At 36.4% G+C, this 22,803-nt stretch overlaps 1 protein-coding gene across 12 annotated transcripts in view; it reads left to right on the plus strand.

The window, feature by feature from the left end:
- Nucleotides 1-22,803, plus strand: part of LOC103706141 — a 74,235-nt gene that overhangs the window by 24,169 nt on the left and 27,263 nt on the right. For 11 of the 12 annotated variants that reach the window (XR_001879399.3, XM_039117604.1, XM_017842543.3 and 8 more), the window contains 10 exons: nucleotides 157-358; nucleotides 4,820-4,939; nucleotides 7,377-7,462; nucleotides 7,542-7,652; nucleotides 10,984-11,055; nucleotides 13,051-13,139; nucleotides 14,720-14,868; nucleotides 15,177-15,320; nucleotides 15,412-15,519; nucleotides 16,754-16,864. Coding sequence is in view for 11 of the 12 variants with exons in the window: in XM_039117604.1 (XP_038973532.1) it covers nucleotides 157-358; nucleotides 4,820-4,939; nucleotides 7,377-7,462; nucleotides 7,542-7,652; nucleotides 10,984-11,055; nucleotides 13,051-13,139; nucleotides 14,720-14,868; nucleotides 15,177-15,320; nucleotides 15,412-15,519; nucleotides 16,754-16,864 (1,192 nt within the window). In the remaining variant the exon portion in view is untranslated. The remainder of the gene's footprint in view (nucleotides 1-156; nucleotides 359-4,819; nucleotides 4,940-7,376; nucleotides 7,463-7,541; nucleotides 7,653-10,983; nucleotides 11,056-13,050; nucleotides 13,140-14,719; nucleotides 14,869-15,176; nucleotides 15,321-15,411; nucleotides 15,520-16,753; nucleotides 16,865-22,803) is intronic. The other variant, XM_026804308.2, reaches the window with a different exon arrangement.

Raw genomic sequence — 22,803 nt, forward strand, 5'->3', positions numbered from 1 at the left:
GGTCAATAAAAACTGTGTAATGAGTTGTTGATAATCTTTTCTGTTCTGTGACTAAAAGTTCAGTTAGTAGTGTTGGATCGTTGTATTACTTCTTTTCACCTTTCTAATTCTTCTTCTTCTTCTTCTTCTTCTTCATTTATTCTTCTGTGCTCACAGATACAATTACCTTGACAAGATGAGCGCTATAACAACTCTGTTTGAAATCCCTGGTGGTTCTGGTGCTGTGAACCTTCATGACATCATAGAGATTCAGCATCAATTTAACATTCCTGGCATTGATGGTCTCGTAATTCCTAGTGGAACCTGTGGGCAAGTTTTGAAAGTTATTGATGCAAATGTTGCACTGGTCCGTTGGGAGGTAAGGGACTAAAAAGTTTTTTTTTTTAATTTGGTGCTGTAGATATTAACCATTTTTTCATTTGCCATTTTACTATACTCGAGATCTCATTTTGTGATTTTAAATAATAACAGATAGTTGCTTTGAAGTTTGAACACATATCCCTGTTTCCTTATAGTGCATCATTACATGTCTGAATCATTTCATCCTTTTGCACCTGTACTGGTTGTTGTGTGACTGTACAAGTTTGTCAATTATTTGATACCATCGTGCATGAACTTGCATAGACACATGGATGCTTAGATGCCATCTTTTTAGTCTGCGCTGGTTGGCAACTAACTTCAGTTTTTAGGAAGATGGAAGTGGATGATCTAATCAGTAATCTTGGAGGGTTAAACTTGGGACCATGATCTTATTACCTCTTGTTTGTGTTGGGGGTTTGTGACCTAGATTCCTGCCTTGAATCTAGTTGGAGGTCCTTGAATCTAGTAGGATTGGTAGGTAAAGAGTGAATGTGAGCGAATGTTCATGCCAACAACTTTTGAATTGTATGCCCAAATCTATTGTCCAAACTAGATCAACCACAATTTTGTAGATTTCGAAAAGTAAAATTTTAATCCATGTGTTTCTGTTTTGGTGGAAATGGACTAGGGCAGATGCCATTATGCGAACTTGCCAAAAGGGAGCTATTAAGGATGCATGGCATGATCTTTGTGGGGCGACCAACAAGAGCATAACTCAAACCCTAATATAATGTGCTATTTTGAAAGCAGTCAATTAGCAATACAGACTCATCTAACTAATGATTGATTATAGTCCTTGTGCTCGTATGGCTCGCTGTATTGGTGCATGCTGTCCCATACTGGTACTGAACCATACACCGTATGGGGGCCATACTAAGTATTGGTATTCCAAACCAACTTGTATCAACACTGTACCACATAGTGCTAGTATGACAAGTGCATGAAACAGTATTGCGAACGTTGCCTCATTAGATGTTTGACCACAAAGCCTTAGGAGGGATCAATATGCTGCTGCGAAAGTCGCACCATATTGTTACTTTAGGCGGCTTGCAACAGGCAGCTATTATGATGGAAAGTGATGAGTCTTTAATTCATTTTTTGGAATGCCTATGTTTCCCTTGCTAAGTTTGGAGCCTCCATTCAAACCTTACCCTAGGGCATGGGGTACTCTGCAAATTACTCATTTTCCCCATCCTTCTCCTTCATACCTTAGGCTGGCTGTACTTGCACTCAAAACTTAAAACACCGAAGGATCTGTTAAGCAAAACAATGCTAATGCCTGGGTTTTTTCTGTCATCAAAAATTGCAATGCCAAGAACTGTTGTTGTTGGCACTAAACATTTGATATCAAAGGTCATCCCTATGGAAGGGCTTAGGGTGGCTTGGGAAGGCTTGTTTTGTTGCTATATAAAATCTGAAACAATCAAGGTTTGGTTGGAGGGCAATTTTTCTACTGGCATTTCATGGATCAACATGTATCCGAAGCCTAAATGAGGAGTACCATCCTTGATTACTTGATATCTGGGCTTGTTTTCATTCCTTTGTGATTTTCAGTCCCTTTGACTATGTAAGCAACCTATGTATTTAGGGAGGCCAATGCTGGCAACTTGGATTTCCAATGATGGTGCAACACTTGAGGAGAGCTTGCTGTGGATGGAAAACTTCCCTTGCTCCTTGATCTTGGTTTAATTGGCTATTTATGCTAACTTTACCAAATAGGATATAAGTTGCATCATATATATACATGCAATGATATGCGCATACTGACACTGTGAGTGTGCCGATATACATGAAAAACATACACATGCACATATATACATTTATAGATGTAGATAAATTGATTGATTAAGGAAACCTATCCATCCTCTCTTACCTAATAGTTTTGAGCTTGAATTGCACTAATGCAAATTACATGATTGGATGATCTACTTGAAAACCAAAAGTATTGATCATGATATGTACAATACATTCCCATAAATCAAAAATCAGGCGTTAAAAGTTGAGTGGTTATAAAATTGATAGCTTTTGAGGGAAAGATATATTGGTCTAATGTGTGGAGAACATGGTTGTGCTGCCCTACACTCCTGGACAATGGTTTGCTGCTAGATATAGTACTTGATCCGCCCACAGGATCCTATTATGAACCAACTGCTTGTGTTCGCCACTTGATACTGATTTGGCTTCTGAGACACCAAGATCCCATCCATGGGAGATGTTTGATGCAGGTTCAACCTCCATAGGACTAGGATATACCCAGCCTAAGGGTTTCAAAGTGCCTAGGAGAAAAAGTGTAAGAGAACTTGGACCTTTTTGGGTGCAACAAACTAAATATAAGCTAAAAGCTGAAAAAAGAAATAATTGAGATACCTGGGGATTTGGCAGGGAAATTGAGGTATTAGGACACCTGGCCTTTCTGAAAAACTCTGAAAAGAAAAATAAAGGGGCTAAACTTATGTAATATGCCCGAAACTATATGAATATGTAAGAGAGACAAAGGGACTAAGTTTGCTCTTGCAAAGGCTCAGGGCTCCTTGAGAGGATTTTTGTGGAAATTCCAGGATTGACTTTGGCCCTGGGGGCTTGGTTGTTGTATAGGGCTCTTAGGAGAGTCCTGGAGCTTGCGTCTTTTCCCATTTGGAACTAAACAGAAGTGGTGAAAATCGCGTTAAAACTTGTTAAGATGAAGTAAAAAACAACTTAGGGAAGTTTTAGGCCGAATAGGCCACAAATTCCTTCCGACGGTGAAAGTGGTGCCATTGAAAGGATACTGACTAGCTAGCCGTTGTTGCTTCCAGGCATTAAGACAGCCCTAGCCATCTGACTGTGAATCTTTACCATCAGTTGACTACTGATGGTGGGAAACCCCATCGTAAGTACGTACTGATGATCTAAAGTTCACTGTCACTAGGGTTTTTGCGCTGACCAGGTTCATTTTCCTGTAAAATCAGTGACTATGATGCATGTGAAGGGTAATGCATCATGAGTAGGCCCTAATTCAGGGTGTTGAATCTCGGGGCATTGTTGACACTTTAACCTTTTTCTGGGGTGTGAGAAGCTGGGTGTCTACAATGCAATATGTTGTTTGGAAGTGCCCAAACATGCTGAATTTTTGTCGTGTTGTTGGTCATGATTAACATGTTGATTGTTTATGATACTGCCTACCTTGTATGTATCTAATCCTATTGACAATTGGTACCATCCATCTTATGACAATGTGATGCTTATTTAAGAAACCTGCAAGACAATTCACTTTAGGTTTTAGTCATTATAAATTTTGCAGAGTGGAATCTTGTTTCAAAGGGCCTATCATGTGAATTCAATGGACTTGGGCTTAAATCCTCCCTACCTTGTTGTAGCATATATCATGTTTTAATAAAGGAAAACAATTCTTTGTTTGCTAATCAGTTATCAGAATTATTGGAAAACTGAAGATGAGGGAGGAAAAATTTACAGTAACTTGGTATTGGTCCTATTGGATATGTATCATCATACTAGTTGTTGATAATTCAAATTCTGTCACAGTGGGAAGAAGCATTTCCCTACTTATATTATAAATTGGATCTGTATTTGTCAATGTATCCACCTGTGTGTGCATATCTTGCTTCTGGATGGTCATGCAAATTAGAATCCAAAGTTCCAAACCTCTTATCATGGTCTAGAAAATATTCAACACCCCCAAAAACTAAAAATTAAATGCTCTGGTGTTTCTTACCTATTTATCAGTGATCTGAATTCGTAAATTTTTAGTGTATCTAATGCCTGAAAACTGTGCATTTTATGACTAGTTGATGCATAAACAAGACGCCTCGATAATTTCAAGTGTCTTAGGTCATGAATAATTGTGTGAATTTTCAAATTAAATTGCATATTGTATTCTGTTCCAGACAAGTTCTTTTTTTGGTGAAACCAGACTGGTCCTTTTGAATATATATATATGTAGACATACATACATATACATATATGCATGTGCTGTGGTTGAAAAGATGGTACACAATGTATGTTCTGTCAGTTTATATTGAACTTCCATTTATAAATATCTGTTCTTGTATAGTTTGAAAGTTTATGACCTTTGTTTATTCCCTTTTATCTTGAGTCAGATATTTCTTGTTCATTTCTTCAGTTACAGCAATCCTTTGATCACTAGATCAAGATTTATCGATTGGGCGTGTTGCATATGCCTACTTTACTGATAAATACAGATGAAATTTTAAAACTTGAGCCATCCATTCCATATTAAGATCTTCCAACCAGCCTTGGGATATTGCATGGTTTTGTGATGAAGTGCTACGCTCCATTTTATTGCTGGTAGTATGATATTTGTGCCTTTACACCATTATATGCGCAGAGAATTTTCCATAGTTTGCTAAACTTGATTATTTCACTATATGTGGAATCTCGATAAAGCGTACTCATTATATCTACGTTGCACTTGTTCTGACATACTTTGTATATTTTGTAGTGTGCACACTCAGGAGTGTTTCTTTTACTCTTACGTTTGGCTCAAGAGTTCCATTTATATAGTTATGAGGAAGTCTTTCATACTCTTAACTTGCTTCATCGGATGATGTCGTCTAACAAGGTAATTGGGGATTACATGACCATTGAGTCGCTTTGTTTTCCTTATTTGGCCTTCCTATGATGCTTTATCAACTTGGTGCATTTTAAATCATAGTCATCTTAAAATGATGTTTGCAACCATGATTTTAACAGGCTTAGAAATGATCAAATCATAGTCATCCGCCAATTCTACTCATGCCCATGTATCATGGTGCAAGCATGTTCATCACACGTTCACGCTTGTTCTGACACATGCGTCCATATATTTGATTTGTATATGTTTGCATTTTTGAATGTTTGTTTGCATATGCATATGGAAAGATAATGATAAATTGGATATGTGATTATTATAAACTAGAGCTTTATAGAGCATTGTATTCTAATATGTTATCGGGCTTTGTTCCCATCGAGTTGAAGAAGGCAGTGTGTATTTAGTTGTCAAACCAGCGCTTTATTATGAACCTTTTTGTTTTCTTGTCTGCATATATTGTGGCCTTCTTTATTCTATGCCTCTAAACCCTGATTTTAACTGCCCAAAATTTGTTATAGACCATTTATTTTTGGAATTTCCTGTCAGTTGCAATCTACATTATCTAGCATAATGTTCAGAAAGTTTTTACCTGAGTGCTGAGTGAGTCAGGAAATAAACAATCATGTCTGCATGATGCAGTACGTTGACTATATTTTCGGGCTAAAAAAGTTAAACATGCTACCTTTTGTCCTGCATGTGTTTTATATGTGTCGATAATGATTATTGGTGTGGATCTTGAATTTGTAAGACCCGTAGTGTTTTTAAACCTTCATAATTTTTGTTGTCTGTTTGTGTCTACTGGATAACTGATGCGTAGGTAAAGAAATATTGAAAACATTTACTTTTTGTTTTGAGGCATTTTAAACACTTCAAATCATGATTAATGGTTTGGATTCTCAAGTGGGGTGGCCTATCAGAAAGTTGCATTGATAGGAATTGAACTGTACATATATGTATGGCTTTTTTTGTGTGCATATATGTATGTATGTATGCATGTATTTCATGTACATATATATATGTCTTTGGTGAGAGGTAAAAAATGAACAAAAAGTTCCATGATACATTAATATTTTGTGTTTAATGAGCCTTTAGTTTTCATGGTGAAAGCTATAATCTTTTCTTTCTATTTGGTTTAAGGTGATCAAGTCGTAAATTGTAGTGAGGTTAATTTGGATTGAGCCGTGGATCAGGTAGGAGATTGTATTTTTTTAATATTCTTTCAAAATTTTTAAAACATAAAGGAAATGTGAAAAAATTGAAGTTCATTGTATAGTTGATGAATGGAGAATAAAAAGGCATACTTGTAAAGAGTCTAGTTCCTGAAACATGAGCTGATATTAGCATGTCTGATGGAACAAAGGTTGTGCGCGTTTCTTCGTGGTATATGTAAGATATTTATGAAGCATATGTCAATTCAGTTATCCTTTAAGGAAGAATACTTTAGGAAAAACATGGATAATATTGTAGCATATGATTGCACAAATACAGAAATTTGTCTCTTATTTGAACTCTATGATTTCTGATAACAAGTTTGGTTATTTTACCACTCAAGACTTTTTAATATTAAGTAATTTAAAAGCCATATTGTCTAATAAATTATACAAAATGGGCTGACACATGATTTAATATGTAAAAAGCATAATCGAATCAAGTTGGTTCATAATCAAAGGGACTAACTAATTTATAATGTTGGATCATGATCATATATTCTGAACTGATGTTGATCCAAGGATGAGATCCTGAATTGTAAGTCATGAATTGTAAGATTTTAACAAAATGTTATTATTAATATTTTTGTAATATCTATTATCTTATTAGCCTGAATCATTATCATGTTTGAAGATTGTTTCTTGTTTTTTTACTTGTACCAAATGTATGTCAAGTAACTAATGCTTGCTTTACATCTGATAATAAAATTCTTCAGAGTCTTGCAATTTTTCTATTAAGCTTCAATCATCAATGGGTAGAAGCAAATGAATAGTTGCACTTGATATGCACATAGTACCATCTTTTTATAGGTTACTGATGCCATTTATATTGGAAAAATATGTTGAGCATATTAAGATATTGCCTCTCGGTGGCATGCTAGCCTAGCAATGGCATGGCACATATCATGCTGTTTTGTTCCGTGCCAGTGTTTGGCATGCATTGCGTCTGTGACCAAGCACTGATCTATTTCTAGTTTTGTGCCAATGCTGCATATCTGTAATGTACTGGCTTTGTGCATATCATGCTGTCATTTTGCCAATTGACACTTTATTCATGGTTTTATATTTACTTTTTTTATCATTAATTTTCCTTGTTTAAAGATGCTTTGATATCTTTCCCTTTTATCTTATTCTTGGTTATATAATTGTATCTGTTTTACAAATTTTCCCTTTTAATTTCTTTATATTTCCTAATTTTTCCCCATGGCTATGTACTGTAGGCTTTGTGCTTTGCTTTGATGAAAATTGGCAAATCTCCATCTGTTCAAGCTTCTAAGTGGAGTGTGCAAATCGAAAATGATGTGAGGTGAGGGAATATGCTTAACATGTTTCATGTTGATCATTTGCTTTCACTTATGGAATTTCACATTCCTTCTGTCTTTTAGGGTTGATTTGGTCAAGATTATCTGTGCTTTGGTCTTCAGCATAGTCCAAGATATTAGCAATGTGGGTATAGTGTCTCTTTGTTTCAGTATATTGGCAGAAATGTTAAAGTGGTAAGCTTTATCTTTGAGAACAATCTGACATCTTGATCTTCATTCATGTCTTTATTTTCTGAAAGCACATAAATTTACTCCGTTTATTTGAATTAATGTTTCCCTATCTGTTGTGATTTTCTATTGGTATCTATAAAGATAATAATAATAATGAACTTATTGTTGTGTTTGATAACTTTGTTATCTCTAGCCACCAAAATACATGATTGTTGTATGATCTAACTCCTGCAGATTTATGTATTTGTAACTGTGACTAGAAATGTTTATTCACAATGATAGTATTATGGGTGATGTGGATTTTAATGTTGTACCGCATATTTTATATACCATAGATCAGGCCTAGCACTAGGACCCAAGGACAAAACCCGACCTGAACCCTGTGTGCCCAATCTAGATCCAATGACCTATCGGCCAGTAGATGTCCAAAAATAGACCCAACAAAAGTTTTGGCTTTGGGCCTAGTGAAATTGTACTAACCTAATCATATTGCATATTAGGATATGGATATGGGACTGATTTTTGTACACCCAACTTGAACCAAATTCGGACATGATCCAAAGTCAGTTCTTTACCTGGCATACAATGCATACTTTCACTCTTATACTCCTCACATTTTTATAAAATTAATTAATTATAGTTTGGAATTATGTTGCTAATATTATGATTAGGGCGTGAATAGAACCGAGTTAATTAATATTGCTCTCTATTTGGGACCTGGAACTGGACTACCTGATCTACATGTGATTTAAACCCATTTGAATGTTTGGTTGAGTACTAGTCTTGACCTACTCTGACCCAACCTGTAGACCTGATGTGTCTTATTAAATTTTGACTATCTGGACTCAGACTTGATGCAATCATTGGATTGGGAGGGTTTGAGTCAAAAAATTTAAACGCAAATCCTCTACAAGTCCAGGTCTGGGTTGAGAGGTAGCAACCCAACCTGACATGCTAGAGCCCGTTCTACTTAATGTCTTTTTTTTCGCATTACTTGGGCATGTAGAACCTTGTTTTTAAATTATTGTACTTGGCATTTTCCTTGTGATGCTCTCTTGAATCTTTTCTTTTCCACTATATATCCAAACATTTTGTCGTTATCATTATTTCTGATACTGCTGCTGCCACTGGAATCACCATCATCTTCGTTGTCACCTCCACCACCACTTAAGCAATCTACCTATATATTCTTTTTTCTGTAGTCAGGATTCAGGAGAGACGACTACTGATATCATGGATGTTTTAATTTTCTATAGATGCCTACGCATGGAATATGGATCAAATGGAATCATATAATTATAATGCCATCTATGATGTTCATCACAGATTCTTGCTGTCAAGCTTGCCTCTAGAACATTACAGCAACAGAGTATGTCTTATAGTTGGACTAGAGAAGGATTCTAACCAAGGCTTGTAGCTGAGTTGGTATGGTATTGGTATGATCCTGGGTTAGTCTTAGATAACCATTAAAACAGGAAAGAATAGAAAAATAAAAAAAAAATAAAAGTTAAAAATTTAAAAATTAGTGTTCTGGGACACCAAGCCATCCTAAATGTTAAGATGCATCAGTCCCAATCTGTCCTGTGGGACAAAATGGGACGACCTGATCTAGAGAGACATAGGGTCCCAAGACCCGATCTCTCTCATGTCCGATCCAGGGCAGACCAGGTTGGACTAGGTCTTGAGTCCTTTCTCACTAATAGAGCATGTGATCTAGTGTGTAGTTAGTAAGGAGGTTCACAGTTAGTTGGATAGCATACAAAGGTTTGAACGATCCAAAGCCACTTCTACCATTATTAAGCTGGAATATTAAGCTAACCCTCTTTGCACTTTGCAAGGAAAGCACCGTTGCTCCCTGTGCAATTCGTGTAGCTAATGATTGAAATTGCCAAAAGAATTAGCAATTTTCCTTACATTTTGTGCCGGCATTTCAAGTACACCAATGCAATGAACAAAGCTGCTGATAACTTTTTTTTTTTGGATTAGAGAAGGGGGGGGGGGGGGGGTGAGAGAGATAAATATGTACTAACTGGCATGGAGCTCAAGTTGCATTTGAAGTTGGCTTGAGCATCCACCGGGTGGCTGACCAATGAAGCATGGATACAGGTACATGATATATATGCGATCTGATGCGGACATGCCAATATGGTAAATTTTGAAAAAGGTAGGATACAATACAGCTAGGACACGATAATGAGTAAATATTTTTTTTTGCATGTATGTAAAAAGACATTGTTAATCGCAGTGGCTTAACAATTCCAAGCAGAAAACTATTGACATGGAAGGTAAACACCGCACAGCTCCTTTTTCTTTGCCATGTAGAAATGACTGAAAGTCACAAAATGAAAAGAGCAATCCTTTTTTGTAACAAAACTATGCTGTTTAAAAATAAATAATTGAATAAGTAGAATCTTTGAAATATTCATATTGTTTAAAAATGAAGAAATATTTTTCATTTGGCCTGTTCTTTGTTTGTATCATTACTTTATAAATTTAATTAAATAACACATTCATATGAAATTTTTGAATAAGCTAAAATTTTGAAAACCTTCCTATGTTATTTGAAGGCATGAATCAAGTGCATGCGATGAACATCGCATGCACTTTATTGTTAAAACAAATTTTTCTCAAAATTGTTGTATTTTAAAGAAATTGTAAGTAACAAAAAATTGGAAATAATAAGAAAAATACCTGGAAATAGAAAACCAGAAGAAACCCTAGAACTAGCAAAAAACAGAAAAGCATTAAATTGGTGCAGGTGTCATTATCAGCACAATAAACACTCCAAATGTTCCCTTTTTTTTTGACCCTAGAAACACTGTAACGACACTACAGTCCTTAAACAACACCAAATCTGAAAAAATAAAAAATAAAAAATAAAAAATAAAAAAGGTTACATACCTGTATCATACTGGGTTATCACCACATATTAGTTGTCAGTACAGAAGCATGGCAGCACTTGTACCAACCATGCACCGGCCAGTACCAGCAGTGGTATCAGTACTTCAAACCTTGTTTCTTGGTTATCAATTGTTTTCACGTTTCACATCATCTTTATGAAGGAACAGGAAATGCTATTACTTTTGTGACATGAATATTGGAATCATATATTTGCTCCTTGCTTCTCTGTGTTCTTATTACCAATTCTTTACATCATTTGAATCCCTTTTTAAAATACTTAATAATTTATCAATTATTACACTTATGGAGGGAGGCACTTATATATGTCTATATATACACCTTTTTATATATGTGCATATATATATGACATTGCTTATAATCTTTCGTGTAAATATTTTAGGCTGATGGTAATGTTGCTTTTATGTCAATGTAGTGCTCCTTCTTATGTTATTGAGGTGGCATCGAAGTCAAATGTCTTCTCATCAGAATTACATGGTTCACCAAGGTGAGCTTCAAGCCCAAACATTATTGTTATCAATTTTTTAAGCTAAATGGTTGATAAGGCCATATGCTATTGTTGATGTTGATCATGTGTGCTTAAATAATGTTGATTAATATTCCTAATTACTTACTGATTTCTTATTTGGCTTTAGGGTCCTTTCACCTCTCCATGTCAATGCTTATAATACATAATAGCTCTCTTAAAAAATTACCCTATATTTTCTTTTTTTTTTAATTTTGAAGAGTGGTAAGAGGAAAATGCTCTCATTTGCATGGGCAACCTTTTCCTTAAATTCTAGCGAACTATTATGCTGATGCATTCTCTGTTATGTCTGTTGCTATTGTATATTACTATGATCTCAGAATCATGCTCTTGATCATGGAACATATGACATTTAATGCCACCTTCCTATTACTATTTGCTCCATGTGTTCTCTTCTTTGTAGTTGACAACAGATATTGGATTCTCTCACCTACCTCGTGGTGTGGCTCCATTACCCCATATTTAGGTTTTTTTCTTTTTTTTTTGCATCTCATTAGGGTATTTTATATGCAAGTCTAATTTCTGTTTGTAATTTGATTGCTTGTCATTGGATGGTTCCTTCTCTTCTTAATTTTTGTTGCATAAGACTCATTCAGGGCTATGAAACTTGTTAGGGTTCATTCATCCTTTGACACTTTGTGGATTATCTTGTGTTAATTTGATCTTTTGTGCCAAAGGCTAGGTTGCCTTCCCCAGTGTAGAGTTGGTAAAATCGAGAGGGTTTGGTATTGTTGCAATTTCCACTTTGATGAACTATGTTTGCAATTTGGCAAACTTTATTAGTAGGGCATGTTTTTTATTAGCTATGTTGAAACCCAGTTTGGCTGAACTATCATGGTATTTAGTTTAATCATGTGCATGAACATGCCTTGTTTGGGGTCAGTGTTATTACTTCGGGCTCGTTTGGTTCACGGGAAGCATTTCTCCCCCTAGGAATATGATTCCTGGGAAGAAGATTCCTAGGAAGAGAATGCTTGGGAATGTACTTTTGGCATGTTTGGTTTAACATGGAAAAGTGACAGATTTTTAGAGTGCTTATGTTTGGTTGACCATCCACTTTCCTGAAAAAGTTGTGTAATTCCTATTATATCCTTAATAAAAGTTAGGTCTTTAATGCCTCTTTAATGCTGAAGGGCCTTTTTGGGAAAAAATTAAGATGGAGTGATTTCCGCCTCATGGAAAGTAACTTTCCCATGTTTCTCATGGAAAAGATTTTTCCATGAAATGTGAGAATCATATTCCCATGGGAATACAACTTTTCCATCTCTCTCCTTTGAAAACTCCAACCAAACAAGAGGCATCTTATTACTTTCCCGTTGACCACACTTTTCCCCCTTCTTTTTTCGCGAACCAAACGAGCCCTTCCTACCATAACATTGTCCACCAATTTATGTTGTCACATGCCTGGGCAAATTGGTCATATAAAGTGGAAGGCATCTTTATGTATTTCAACTGCTCAACACTCATTTTAGTAGCATGCCCTACTTCTTCTAAAATGAAGCCATTCTCACTTATGTTGAACCGTCACATTTGATTTCGTATTCTTGCTAGGTGAATGCTTCTTCTGTTCTTTTCTTCATACTCATGGGCTTCTTCACATCATTTGGTGCATCCTCTTCAGGTTTCCTTTCATTAAAGATCAATGAGTTAATTCTTCCATGATCTTGGAATCACGACCTACACCTCCTCTCCTATCTTCTTCCCCAGTGTTTGCTTAGTCTTCTTACTCTATCCCTCTCCCATCACATACCTCTCTTTGTTGCACTCGCATCTTTGAGCCATTGCTTATGGCTCATGTTTATTGTTATTGTTATCCTTTATGTATTCCATTGTATTTGATTCCCTTGTTGGAGAACTGTGACTTGCTGATTTGGTGATACTTCTGACATTGTTATCCTTATATTTATCTTCCTCTTCTTCTTTTTATTCTCTGAGGCATGCAGTTTTTTTTTCCAGTGGCACGTGGTTGCTTTCAGGAGGGCTCGCTAGGATGCTTTTGGTGGATGATGGGGAAAGTGAGGGCTGTTTCCAACTGACAACTTCAGGCACATTTTCATCTTTTACAATTTGTTCTCAGCTTATCCCCTTCTGCAGTCTTGTGCTATATATTGTTGCTCATGTTACTGCTATTGTGCTATACAACATAGGTTGCTGTGTCCATCAAATGTTGTTCTAGCAAGCCAAACCTTATATCTTTTTATTTGATTTTGATTACATTTGTTTATTAGCTTTATTTGAAAGTTTTTGCATCCGATGCAAACTTGCTTTGACCTATGTAAAATATTAAATCTTATTGTTTGAACCATGCTTACAAATGAACAAGATACAATATAGCTTTCTGTGTCCGTCAAATGCTGTTCTAGCAAGCCATACCTTTTTTTTCCCTTTTGTGTTGTTTCTTGTTGGTTTGGTTTCTGATGAAGTTGGTCTAATTTGACACAGTTTTTGTTACTGATTCTGCATATGTTAATCTGGTTGTTTTTTTGAAAATATTGACATGATCTCAATGCATCAGTTTGCTTGATGGTTTATAAGTCTTATTTGGATGTCCAACTAGGATATTCCAAGCTAACTCCCTTTAGTAGTGGGAGCTGGCTTGGGATTTGAGTCTTTGATTGATTGTGGAGTCCCGGAAGGATATAAAATTTTATATAGAAAGATGATTTGTGGTATACCGTAACACTAGGGATTGGGTGGCAGATCAGTGCATCTGGCCTTGCCTATTGTGAAAGGGGGAGAAGGGGGTGTGTTAAGCCTGATATATATATTGTTGACTCATCTGTTAACAAGTTGAACTTTTGATTTGGTCCTGCCTATTGTGCAAGAGGGAGATGGGGATGTGTTAAGCAGGATATACATTGTTGACTTATTCCATAACAACTTGAACTTTTGAGGTTTACTTGATGGTTAACATTGTATCAAAGCAAAGTTTGCGAGAGGATGTAAGTTCAAATCCCTTTTAAGTAGCTCATTTATTTTCTTAACTGGACTGTTTTATTGCACTAGTTTTAGTCTTTGTGTGTGATCTGGGTCACTTTTTTTTGATACTTTGTTGGCTCATTCCTTAACAATTTGTGCCTTTGGGGTTCAGTTATCAGTTAGCAGTCCCCAATTCTCTGTCATGCCGGCTCCTTGCCTTGGCCAGCTCTCATCTTAGGAGATGTCTTTGCAAACATGACAACGAAGTATCCAAGCAGGCCAAAGAATTCAAATATCCTAGACTAGATTTTGTTATTTGCATTGCATTTGGTGTGTGTGATGCACATAAGATGAAATGAATTAAACTCAATCTGATTTTAGATAAATAAAGGTATCCTTATGTTTTATTTTTTTCACTTCTCTTTTTTCATGAGGGAGAATGTGCCAAATCCAGAAAGGTGAATCTAGTAAAAATAGAAAAAGTGTATGTATTAGGACGCCCGTAGGGTGATTGGAGAGCTCAGGGGTGTATTTGGGAGGACTGTCAGACAGCATGTACAGAATTCAGATTTATAAATTACTGATGATGCTTTTTATATGATAATGCATACTTGTATTCTTCCATATATTTCAGCTGAATCATTATTTTATGTTCATTTGTTTGTTTATCTCTTCATTTCTTTGATAATTCACTGTGTCAATGCAGTGCTTGATTTCACTGTTGAACTTGTGGGAAAAGGGGCAGCCGATACTACGGTTTCTGCTTTTGTTGTATTTTCTCTTCAATATGTACTGGTTAATCATATGCATTGGAATTACAAGTTGAAGTATAATCGCTGGAAAGTGACATTGAAGGTGCCTCTTTGCTCCCCCCCCCCTCTCCCTCCCTCTTCCCCCTCTCCATCCATCCATCCATCCATCTATATCTATCTATATAAATCTTTATTTTTGTTGTTCGACTCTTTTTCTCTGGGAGTTTTGACTAGTGCTTGCTGCTGATTACATTTTTTGATATCTTGTGGTTAAGTGCTGGATTTTTTTCACTTATTATTTTTGAAACTTCTATATATGAATTTTTACATGTTAGACCATGATATTTTTGGGTTACCATGTCAATAGTCATTGAAAAATGATTTGATTTTACTATACATGCTTTTAAGTAGGTGTTAGAAGTGATGAAAAGCTGCATAAAAGCAACCCACGTTCCGAATAAACTTGGATCCATGATTCGGGACATTATAATTTATGACTCCTCAGTGCACAATGTTCTTTGTCAGGTTATGTGTATTTCAAGGCAAGCATTGGAGGTCAGTAATGTTGTGTTCTTTTAATCTTTGCCGTGCATACACATTAAATTCTGAATTCTGAGCTTTTTCTTGTTTTCAATTGAAAAAATAGCAATTGTATATCAGTCACCATTATGAGCTAAAGGAGATTGAAGATGTACAGCTTGCTGTGTGCTCTGCATTTGATATAGTATACTCCATTCTGGCAGATCTATCAGAGGTAATTTTGGTTCCTGCTAATAGCATTGTCAAATATTCATTACTTGTTTATCAGACTTTCTGGTGTTAGTTGCTAGCTGAGTAGTGAACATAATATGAATCTCTTAATTTCTGCCAAGATTAATTTCCACATTCACATGTTCCTTATGTGATGATCTTATAATTTTTATGCATAGCATTCCGTGTAATCTTTTAAGTCCATTAGGTTACTTGACTTGCTTATAATAAGCACATAGTTGCATGGTCTAAAGTTATAGTCCGAATGGTTATATGACTCTAGTTGTATGAATCAGTACATTGTGCATGACATGTAGTTCAAAGAGCTAAGGATCATATGATGTGTACTGTGGAGATGATTTCTAAGAGATGTCTGGAAAAATCAGGCCTCTGAAAAATCAGGTAATGCAAGGCTGAGAGTGCATAAATTAAGGAAGTGTTAGGCGTAGTAGGAAATGACAATGTAATAAAGAATATTGTTTTAAGATGCTTTCACCATGTAAATATTTTTTAACTTCCTGTCCAGGAAAGAACCGAAACACACTTTCCAGTTTGCCCTTGGATGGGGAAAACTGCAATATAGGATCTGTATAGCTTGTTATAGACATGGAATCATGGGATAACCCTTTGTTTTCCTGCTATTTGAGTGACTTTTCCTATTTGAGGTTGGCTTGGCATGTTCTCTTAATGCAGAATTCTAATCCTTCACTAAGAATGAGATCGACACATGACTAAACCTTCCATTTGTTACTATAGTTCTTATTCTGGTGAGATGTATAAAAGATACAACCTCTTGTATGATACATTCTGATACATTAACTATTGGCTACCATAGAGTACATTTGTATGATTAATCCAGAACCAGTTGAACTAAAATTGTTTGGTAATGTTTTCTTCGCTTTGGTTATTGTTCCATCAATGCAGTTGAGATGAATGAATTTTAAGTGCTATTATATTAGTCAAGTTCAGATGCTGTGCTGATTTTTTACATTTATCCATGTTGCATATTATGAGACTTATTTATCCTATAATTATCAAGTCCTTGTATCAAATGTTCTGAAAAATAAAATCTCGAACATCTTTTAGGTTACATTTTGTTTTTATCTATTCTGTTTCATGTTTATTATTTCTTTGATAGGTCTTCCTTTTTGCTGACACATGTTTTGTCCATTGAATATCTTGTTCCCTTTTATGCAATATGTAACAATATTATTGTTGCCCATTCTGGAAAATTTCAGGAAACATTTACCAACATACCAGGCTTCATCCAGACAGTGCTTTCATCTACAACTAAACCAATGCCTGTTGTTACAGCAGCAGTTTCATTGATTTCCTTTTCTCGTAATTCTGTAAGCCCAACTCTGTGCTTTATTTCTCTTTTGAGTTTGTAAGTTCATTTTCTACGTTTTTTTTATCATTTCAATCTACATCTCCATGTAAAGTTTCTCTAAAATATACAGGTTGTGTTTACTAAATATGAATGGAACTTACATCCATTGATTTATAGAAAGGATCAAAATCAAGTGTGCCGGCACTACATCAGTATTCATCAGTGCTGTCCATTGTTGATTGATACTCCCTAGAAAGCAATTTTTCCTATTCTCCACCTTGTGAAGGTTGGAACAATCTGGGAGCAAGCAGACCAACAAATAGACTAATAGAACAAAGTTAATTACATAATTACCATTTTAGTGAATTTTGTTTTAGTTCTTTTATTTTTGTTTACTAAGAGTATTGCATGTAAAACGACCTATTCAAGTTCAATAAAAGTACTCAAAAATTCGAATTTACTAGGAATGAGAGTTGACTTCTTGTCTTTAGTTCAAATTCTAGACCTTTGGGGTTGGGTCAAAACTTCAACTTTTAAATGCTAAGGTATCTCTCAAATCTTAAACTCTATTAAATCTTTTTCAACCATACACTGCTAAAACCGAAAAAAATCCAGTGAGAAAAGCTGTATATTTTAGTCTTCAAAACATCTCACCTAAAATTACACTAAACAACACTCAACACTTCCTTTGTTCATTTGTCAAATCAATGCTAGCACTAGATATTCATCTCAATGCACTAGGATCGTCAATATTATTCATTAATTTACAGTCTCTGTTAACCTACATATATTTGTATTGTCTATGTGCATGTAGTTTTTCGGAGTGGTGCGGTTATTGCAAGTTTTGTATTACATTAGTAATTAAAAAAATAAATTGCACATCCAATTGGATCACTCAAGCATTTAATCGATGCACTTACCATATTTTTGCAAAAGTATAGTATTAAAGAAATAAAATATAAGAGAAAAAGGCGAAAAGATAATTCTTTTGGGTTGTAATAGGCCATACCCGGTAAGGTCTGCAGTCTCGGTACCAGATTCTATACATGTACTATGCTGGTGCATTGTCAGTAGACTCGATACGGGATCTGTTTGGCATATCGAAATTCGGTACACCCCTCATACCGAGAATTGATGCAGCATTGATGCAGCCCGTCCGTCCGCGCGCACCCACGTGCGCACCCATTTGAGCAAGACTTCCGCACGCACCTGCCAGCGCCCATTCGAGCGAGACTTCCGCGCGCACCTGCCAGCGTGCGCCCACGCCCGTCCGCCCGGGTGCACCCATGCACGCGCCTAGCCTGGTGCCCCACTACCGCGCACACCTGCCAGTGCGCGCCCATCTAGGCGCCCCCACTGTGCGCGCCCACCAACGCACGCTGTCCGAGCGCCCCCACCAGACTGCGCCCATGCGCACGAGCCAGCCATCATTTCCTTTTCAGTTTGAGTCTTTGAATTTTGAATTTCGAATTGCTCTTGTATTGAGTCTATTTAAGGGATAGGTTAGGACTAGTTGAGGACATCTTTGAGCATTTGTATTTCCACCTAAGAGTGTGTCGGCCTATTGACTTGGGAGGCCTTGTGCCTATGTATTTCGGCCTTAGGTTTGTCTAAAACTTGGGCTAATGTGGGATAAACCCGCTAGATTAGGCTAGTGTTGGGATAAGTCAATCCCCCACCAGATTGTTCTTGTTTTATTGGAATCGAATCAACAATCTTTCCTCTCATTGTCCTTAGCTTGAGTGTTGATTCAACTTGTGCAATCATCGGGGTAAGCTGCAGCCAGTAATCCCGATCCTTGGACAAGGATTCCAAGGGTACCGATCTTCTTGTGCAAGCCTCGGGGTAAGCTGCAGCCAGTAATCCCGATCCTTCGACAAAGATCTCAAGGAGTTCCGATCGGCAAATCCATTGGCATTGCCTAAGTTCGATCGAGGCATCATCCAAACCCAAGGAGGACGCCAAAGTCAGTGGCCAAGGCGTGGATAGGCTTGGTGTGAGCAGCGGCCGACCGACGCGCCCCACCACAGTGCTCCCCTGCATGATATGGAGCAATTTAAGGATCATGGTGACATAATATATCTTGACCTCAAGTTTAATAGGCATGCGCATGCTGAATATTAAGAATTCACTATTGCACTTATATGTAGTGAAGCTATGATAGTTGTTTGTTTTGGTTTCTTCAATCTACTTCGATACTTTTGTCTAATCCTTTCTATCTGGAAATGTTAACTTGTTTAATAAGATGGTAGCAGCATTTTGTGAAAAAGAATCAAGCAGCGTAATTCCTTTTATTTTTGTGGTCGAACAGAAGAAATTATGATCGGAGAGTGTGTTATGGTAGGGAGTTGAAAATAGAGTTGTCTCGGGTCAGGTTATTCTACTGTGGTGGCATGACTGGTAGTTTAAGCATCAGTTAGAATAACTTTGTTGATGTATAGCGAGTTGACTATATCCATAGCTCCCATGTGTTAGCATCATTGAGCAAATTGCACTTGTAATTGGCTCTGTATAATCTGGTACATCTTGCTGGGATTGCATGCCACACATGCAAAGAATGAAGTCTGGTAATACTATTGTGGATATTCATTCTGAAGATGCATATAACAAGTTGAGTATTGCAGAATTCATCATTGGAAAAGGTCAGGTTGCTGTGACATATCAAGGGGCCTGATTGGGCTTTGCATTGTAGTTGAGGTCACCATTGGTATGGAGGATTTAAACAGAATAAACTGGCTGTTTTCATATTTTTAATCTTCTACATTATGTGCCAATTCATTGGTATGATTCATAGCTATTGTGGGTGATGTTGTGCCTGAGTTGAGTTTTCTTAGAGAGATGCTCATTGTTTTCCCTTTTAACAGACCTGCCATTTGGCTCCTTTTCTTTTTCCTTTTCCATAACTTGAAAGTATCTTGGTATCATATCAAAATGTATCTCAGGGACCTTGAGCCCTCACCTGTTATGCTTTCTTGTCTAATCTAACTGCCTGACCTGGGCAATAGTCCCCACCATGTAGACTCCCTCCATAATGAATTCATCCTGCTTGGTTCAGTTCTATTGATGAATTACTCAATTTCCGCATCAAGAGTAATGAGGTTAATCTCACTAAGATACTAGAAGCTGACAAAAAGTATCCTTTGTGGTCTTTGCACCTTAATTTTATTGCTCATTTTTATTATTATCTTTTTCAATCCTGGGCAATCTTTTTGTGTTGGGACTTGGGAGGTCTTATTGGTGTTCATTAGCCTAAGAGTGAATACTCTGTGGTGAACCTTTTGCCTAACAGAGTAATGAGTTAATATAACTCAACAATATTGGTTTATTGATGTTGCAACATTTGTTCATGGCCTGTAACATTAAATATAAACTAAGAATAATTAAACCAGAAATGTGCTTGTGTTTAGGTGTTCATGCAAATATTTACTTATGTACATATTTTAGTAAATAGTTTAAACATTCACATATGGTGTTTTTTTTATTAGAATGAAATTGGAAAAAAAAACTTGCTTCTGATTCTTAAAGTATATGCACATTCACTCATGCACACATGCAGAAAGACAGAAAAGAACACTTAGTCAAAAGCAAGAAATCCTTTTTCCCTTAAATATTCTTTTTAAACATTATTATATTAGAATCAACTTATTCTATTATTAGATGTGTTTGTTCTGAATTTTTATGAGAAGGGTTTCCCACAGAAATGAGTGCTACACTATTGGTGTCATCCTTTTAAACAGGTTGCGCTTACACAAGATACGTAAAGGAGGATACCTACTTTATTTGTAATATTGCTAGAGGGGTTGAGCTAATATCCTCCTGGTGGAACTGAGGCTTCTATCCTAAAAGTGCAAAACCAAAGATTATTTAAGTTGAAGATCAATCAACAACTTTGAACATAATTTACAAGGCATAAATTATGTCAAGACAAAATCAAATGTTGAAAAATTCTTATGCATATATCATTCAAAAGTGGATGATTTAATGAGACATGATAATCTATGTTCTAAAGCAAGATTTGGGTTTTGGATTCTCTGTTAATATGATCTGCCATATATATTAGGACGCAAATTCAATCAGCATATGTAAGATAACTTAGATACTTTTTGTCTTTTTTGAGTATTTAAATATCGGGATCATAATCAAAAAACGTAGTTCTTCAATTTATACACAAATCATTGATTTTGCACTAGTAGGATTGGAACCCCTCTTCTCAAGAGAATATTAGCTAAGATCTAAATCTTTCTCTCTCTCTCTCTCTCTCATAAACACACACACACATAGAGACATGTAGGTGTGCACGAACATATGTATAGATAGTTGGACTATGCACATTGTTAATCTATGGTAGCGGTAGTCAACAACTTCATATTCATCCGCATGCATCATGATTTGTACACGAGCAAATATTCTTGCAGTGATAAGGCATGGCAATGCAACATTCTTAAAGCTAGTCCAGGCAAAAATATTAACACACATATAGCCAAGAAGTTAATTCCACAATCAGATGAACTAGCACATACGCGGTCTCTCTCTCTCTCTCTGTATGTATGTGTGTATGTATGTGCATACGTATGTATGTACATAGGAATGCATGCATGCATGCATAAGCAATGCATATCTTAGGGATATCCAAATCATGAGTTTTTGACAGTTTAGAGATAGATCATGTCCAATAGCTCAAATCATCATTACCAGGCCTCCAATCATCCGATTAAGACCGACCTTATCTTGGTTGTTGTCTAGGCATCCACATATTATCTCGAATATATGCATGCATGAATGTATGTGTTTATATGTATGTATGTATATTTATATATATGTGAACTAGGCTCACAATCGGATTTGGGACTGGATCTGGCCAGTTCCTTAGCCAGTGGATTGGCATGGATCTCGATGTTCTAATGCTTTCCCGTTCACTCCTCCCCGACTCCCTTTATTATTATGAAAGGAAAAAAAAAGTCAAATTGAAGAGGGCATTCAACTCTCCCTTTCTTTACGCTACCTCCCTTGCTCTCTCTTCCTCTTTCTCCTTTCTTTGCAATCTCTTTCCCCCTTTTCTCTCTCTCTTCTGCTACTCTCTCTACCATTCTCTTTTCCTCTCCTTAGAGATCTGCCTCTCTTGTCTTAAGATCTCTCTACTTCCCTCCTCTCTCTCCGATTCCCTTGTTCGAACTCCCTCCCTCAAGAGAGGAGACAAGGAATTCATCCCTCCCCCTTCCTTTCCTTCCTTGTCTTGATATCTTTCCTCCTCCCCCTTCCTTTCCTTCCTTCTCTTGACATCTCTCTCTGAAATCTCTTCCCTTTCTCACAATGGACTTCTTCTAACCTTAGATTCAAGATCTTGAAGAAGCCCTAAACTAGCAAAAGAAAATTCTTCAAGAAGCCGAGGAGCATAACCCCACTGCCTTCTTTGCACATCCCTCCACCCCGTCTAATAAAAGGAGATAACTTAAGTTAGGGTTAAGAAGTAAACAGTAAGATAGATTTAGTGAAAAATTATGGTTTATTAGATAAGCAAAAAAGCAATATCTCATCTTTGACTTCCTGCTTTCCAAATTTGAGCAAACACTTAGCACGTGGAGATAAAGATTTGCATGGCTAGAATAAAGATTAGCCTTGAAGTGATAAACACCAAGTTCATAATAGTAAGCATCAGAGTTGCAGAAATAAGCTGCAAAAGTTTGGAGACATGATAGTCAAATCAAGCCTTCTTCGTAATAGCAATGAAGAAAGGTAAGGAGATAACTACAGAATAAATAGTTAGCCTTACACAGTAGACAGTAACATTGCCATAACAAATACCTATAGTCTACTGGATAAATGGAAAAAGCGAGTTCTCAACTTTAACTTCCGACCTTTCACATTTGATTAAACACTTAGCATGCGGTGATAAAGAACAATATGGCCAGGATAAATAGTAACCTTGAAATGATAAATACCAAGTCTAAAATAGTTAAG

The sequence above is a fragment of the Phoenix dactylifera genome, chromosome 2 (genome assembly GCF_009389715.1).
Source record: "Phoenix dactylifera cultivar Barhee BC4 chromosome 2, palm_55x_up_171113_PBpolish2nd_filt_p, whole genome shotgun sequence".
Lineage (NCBI taxonomy): Eukaryota > Viridiplantae > Streptophyta > Magnoliopsida > Arecales > Arecaceae > Phoenix > Phoenix dactylifera.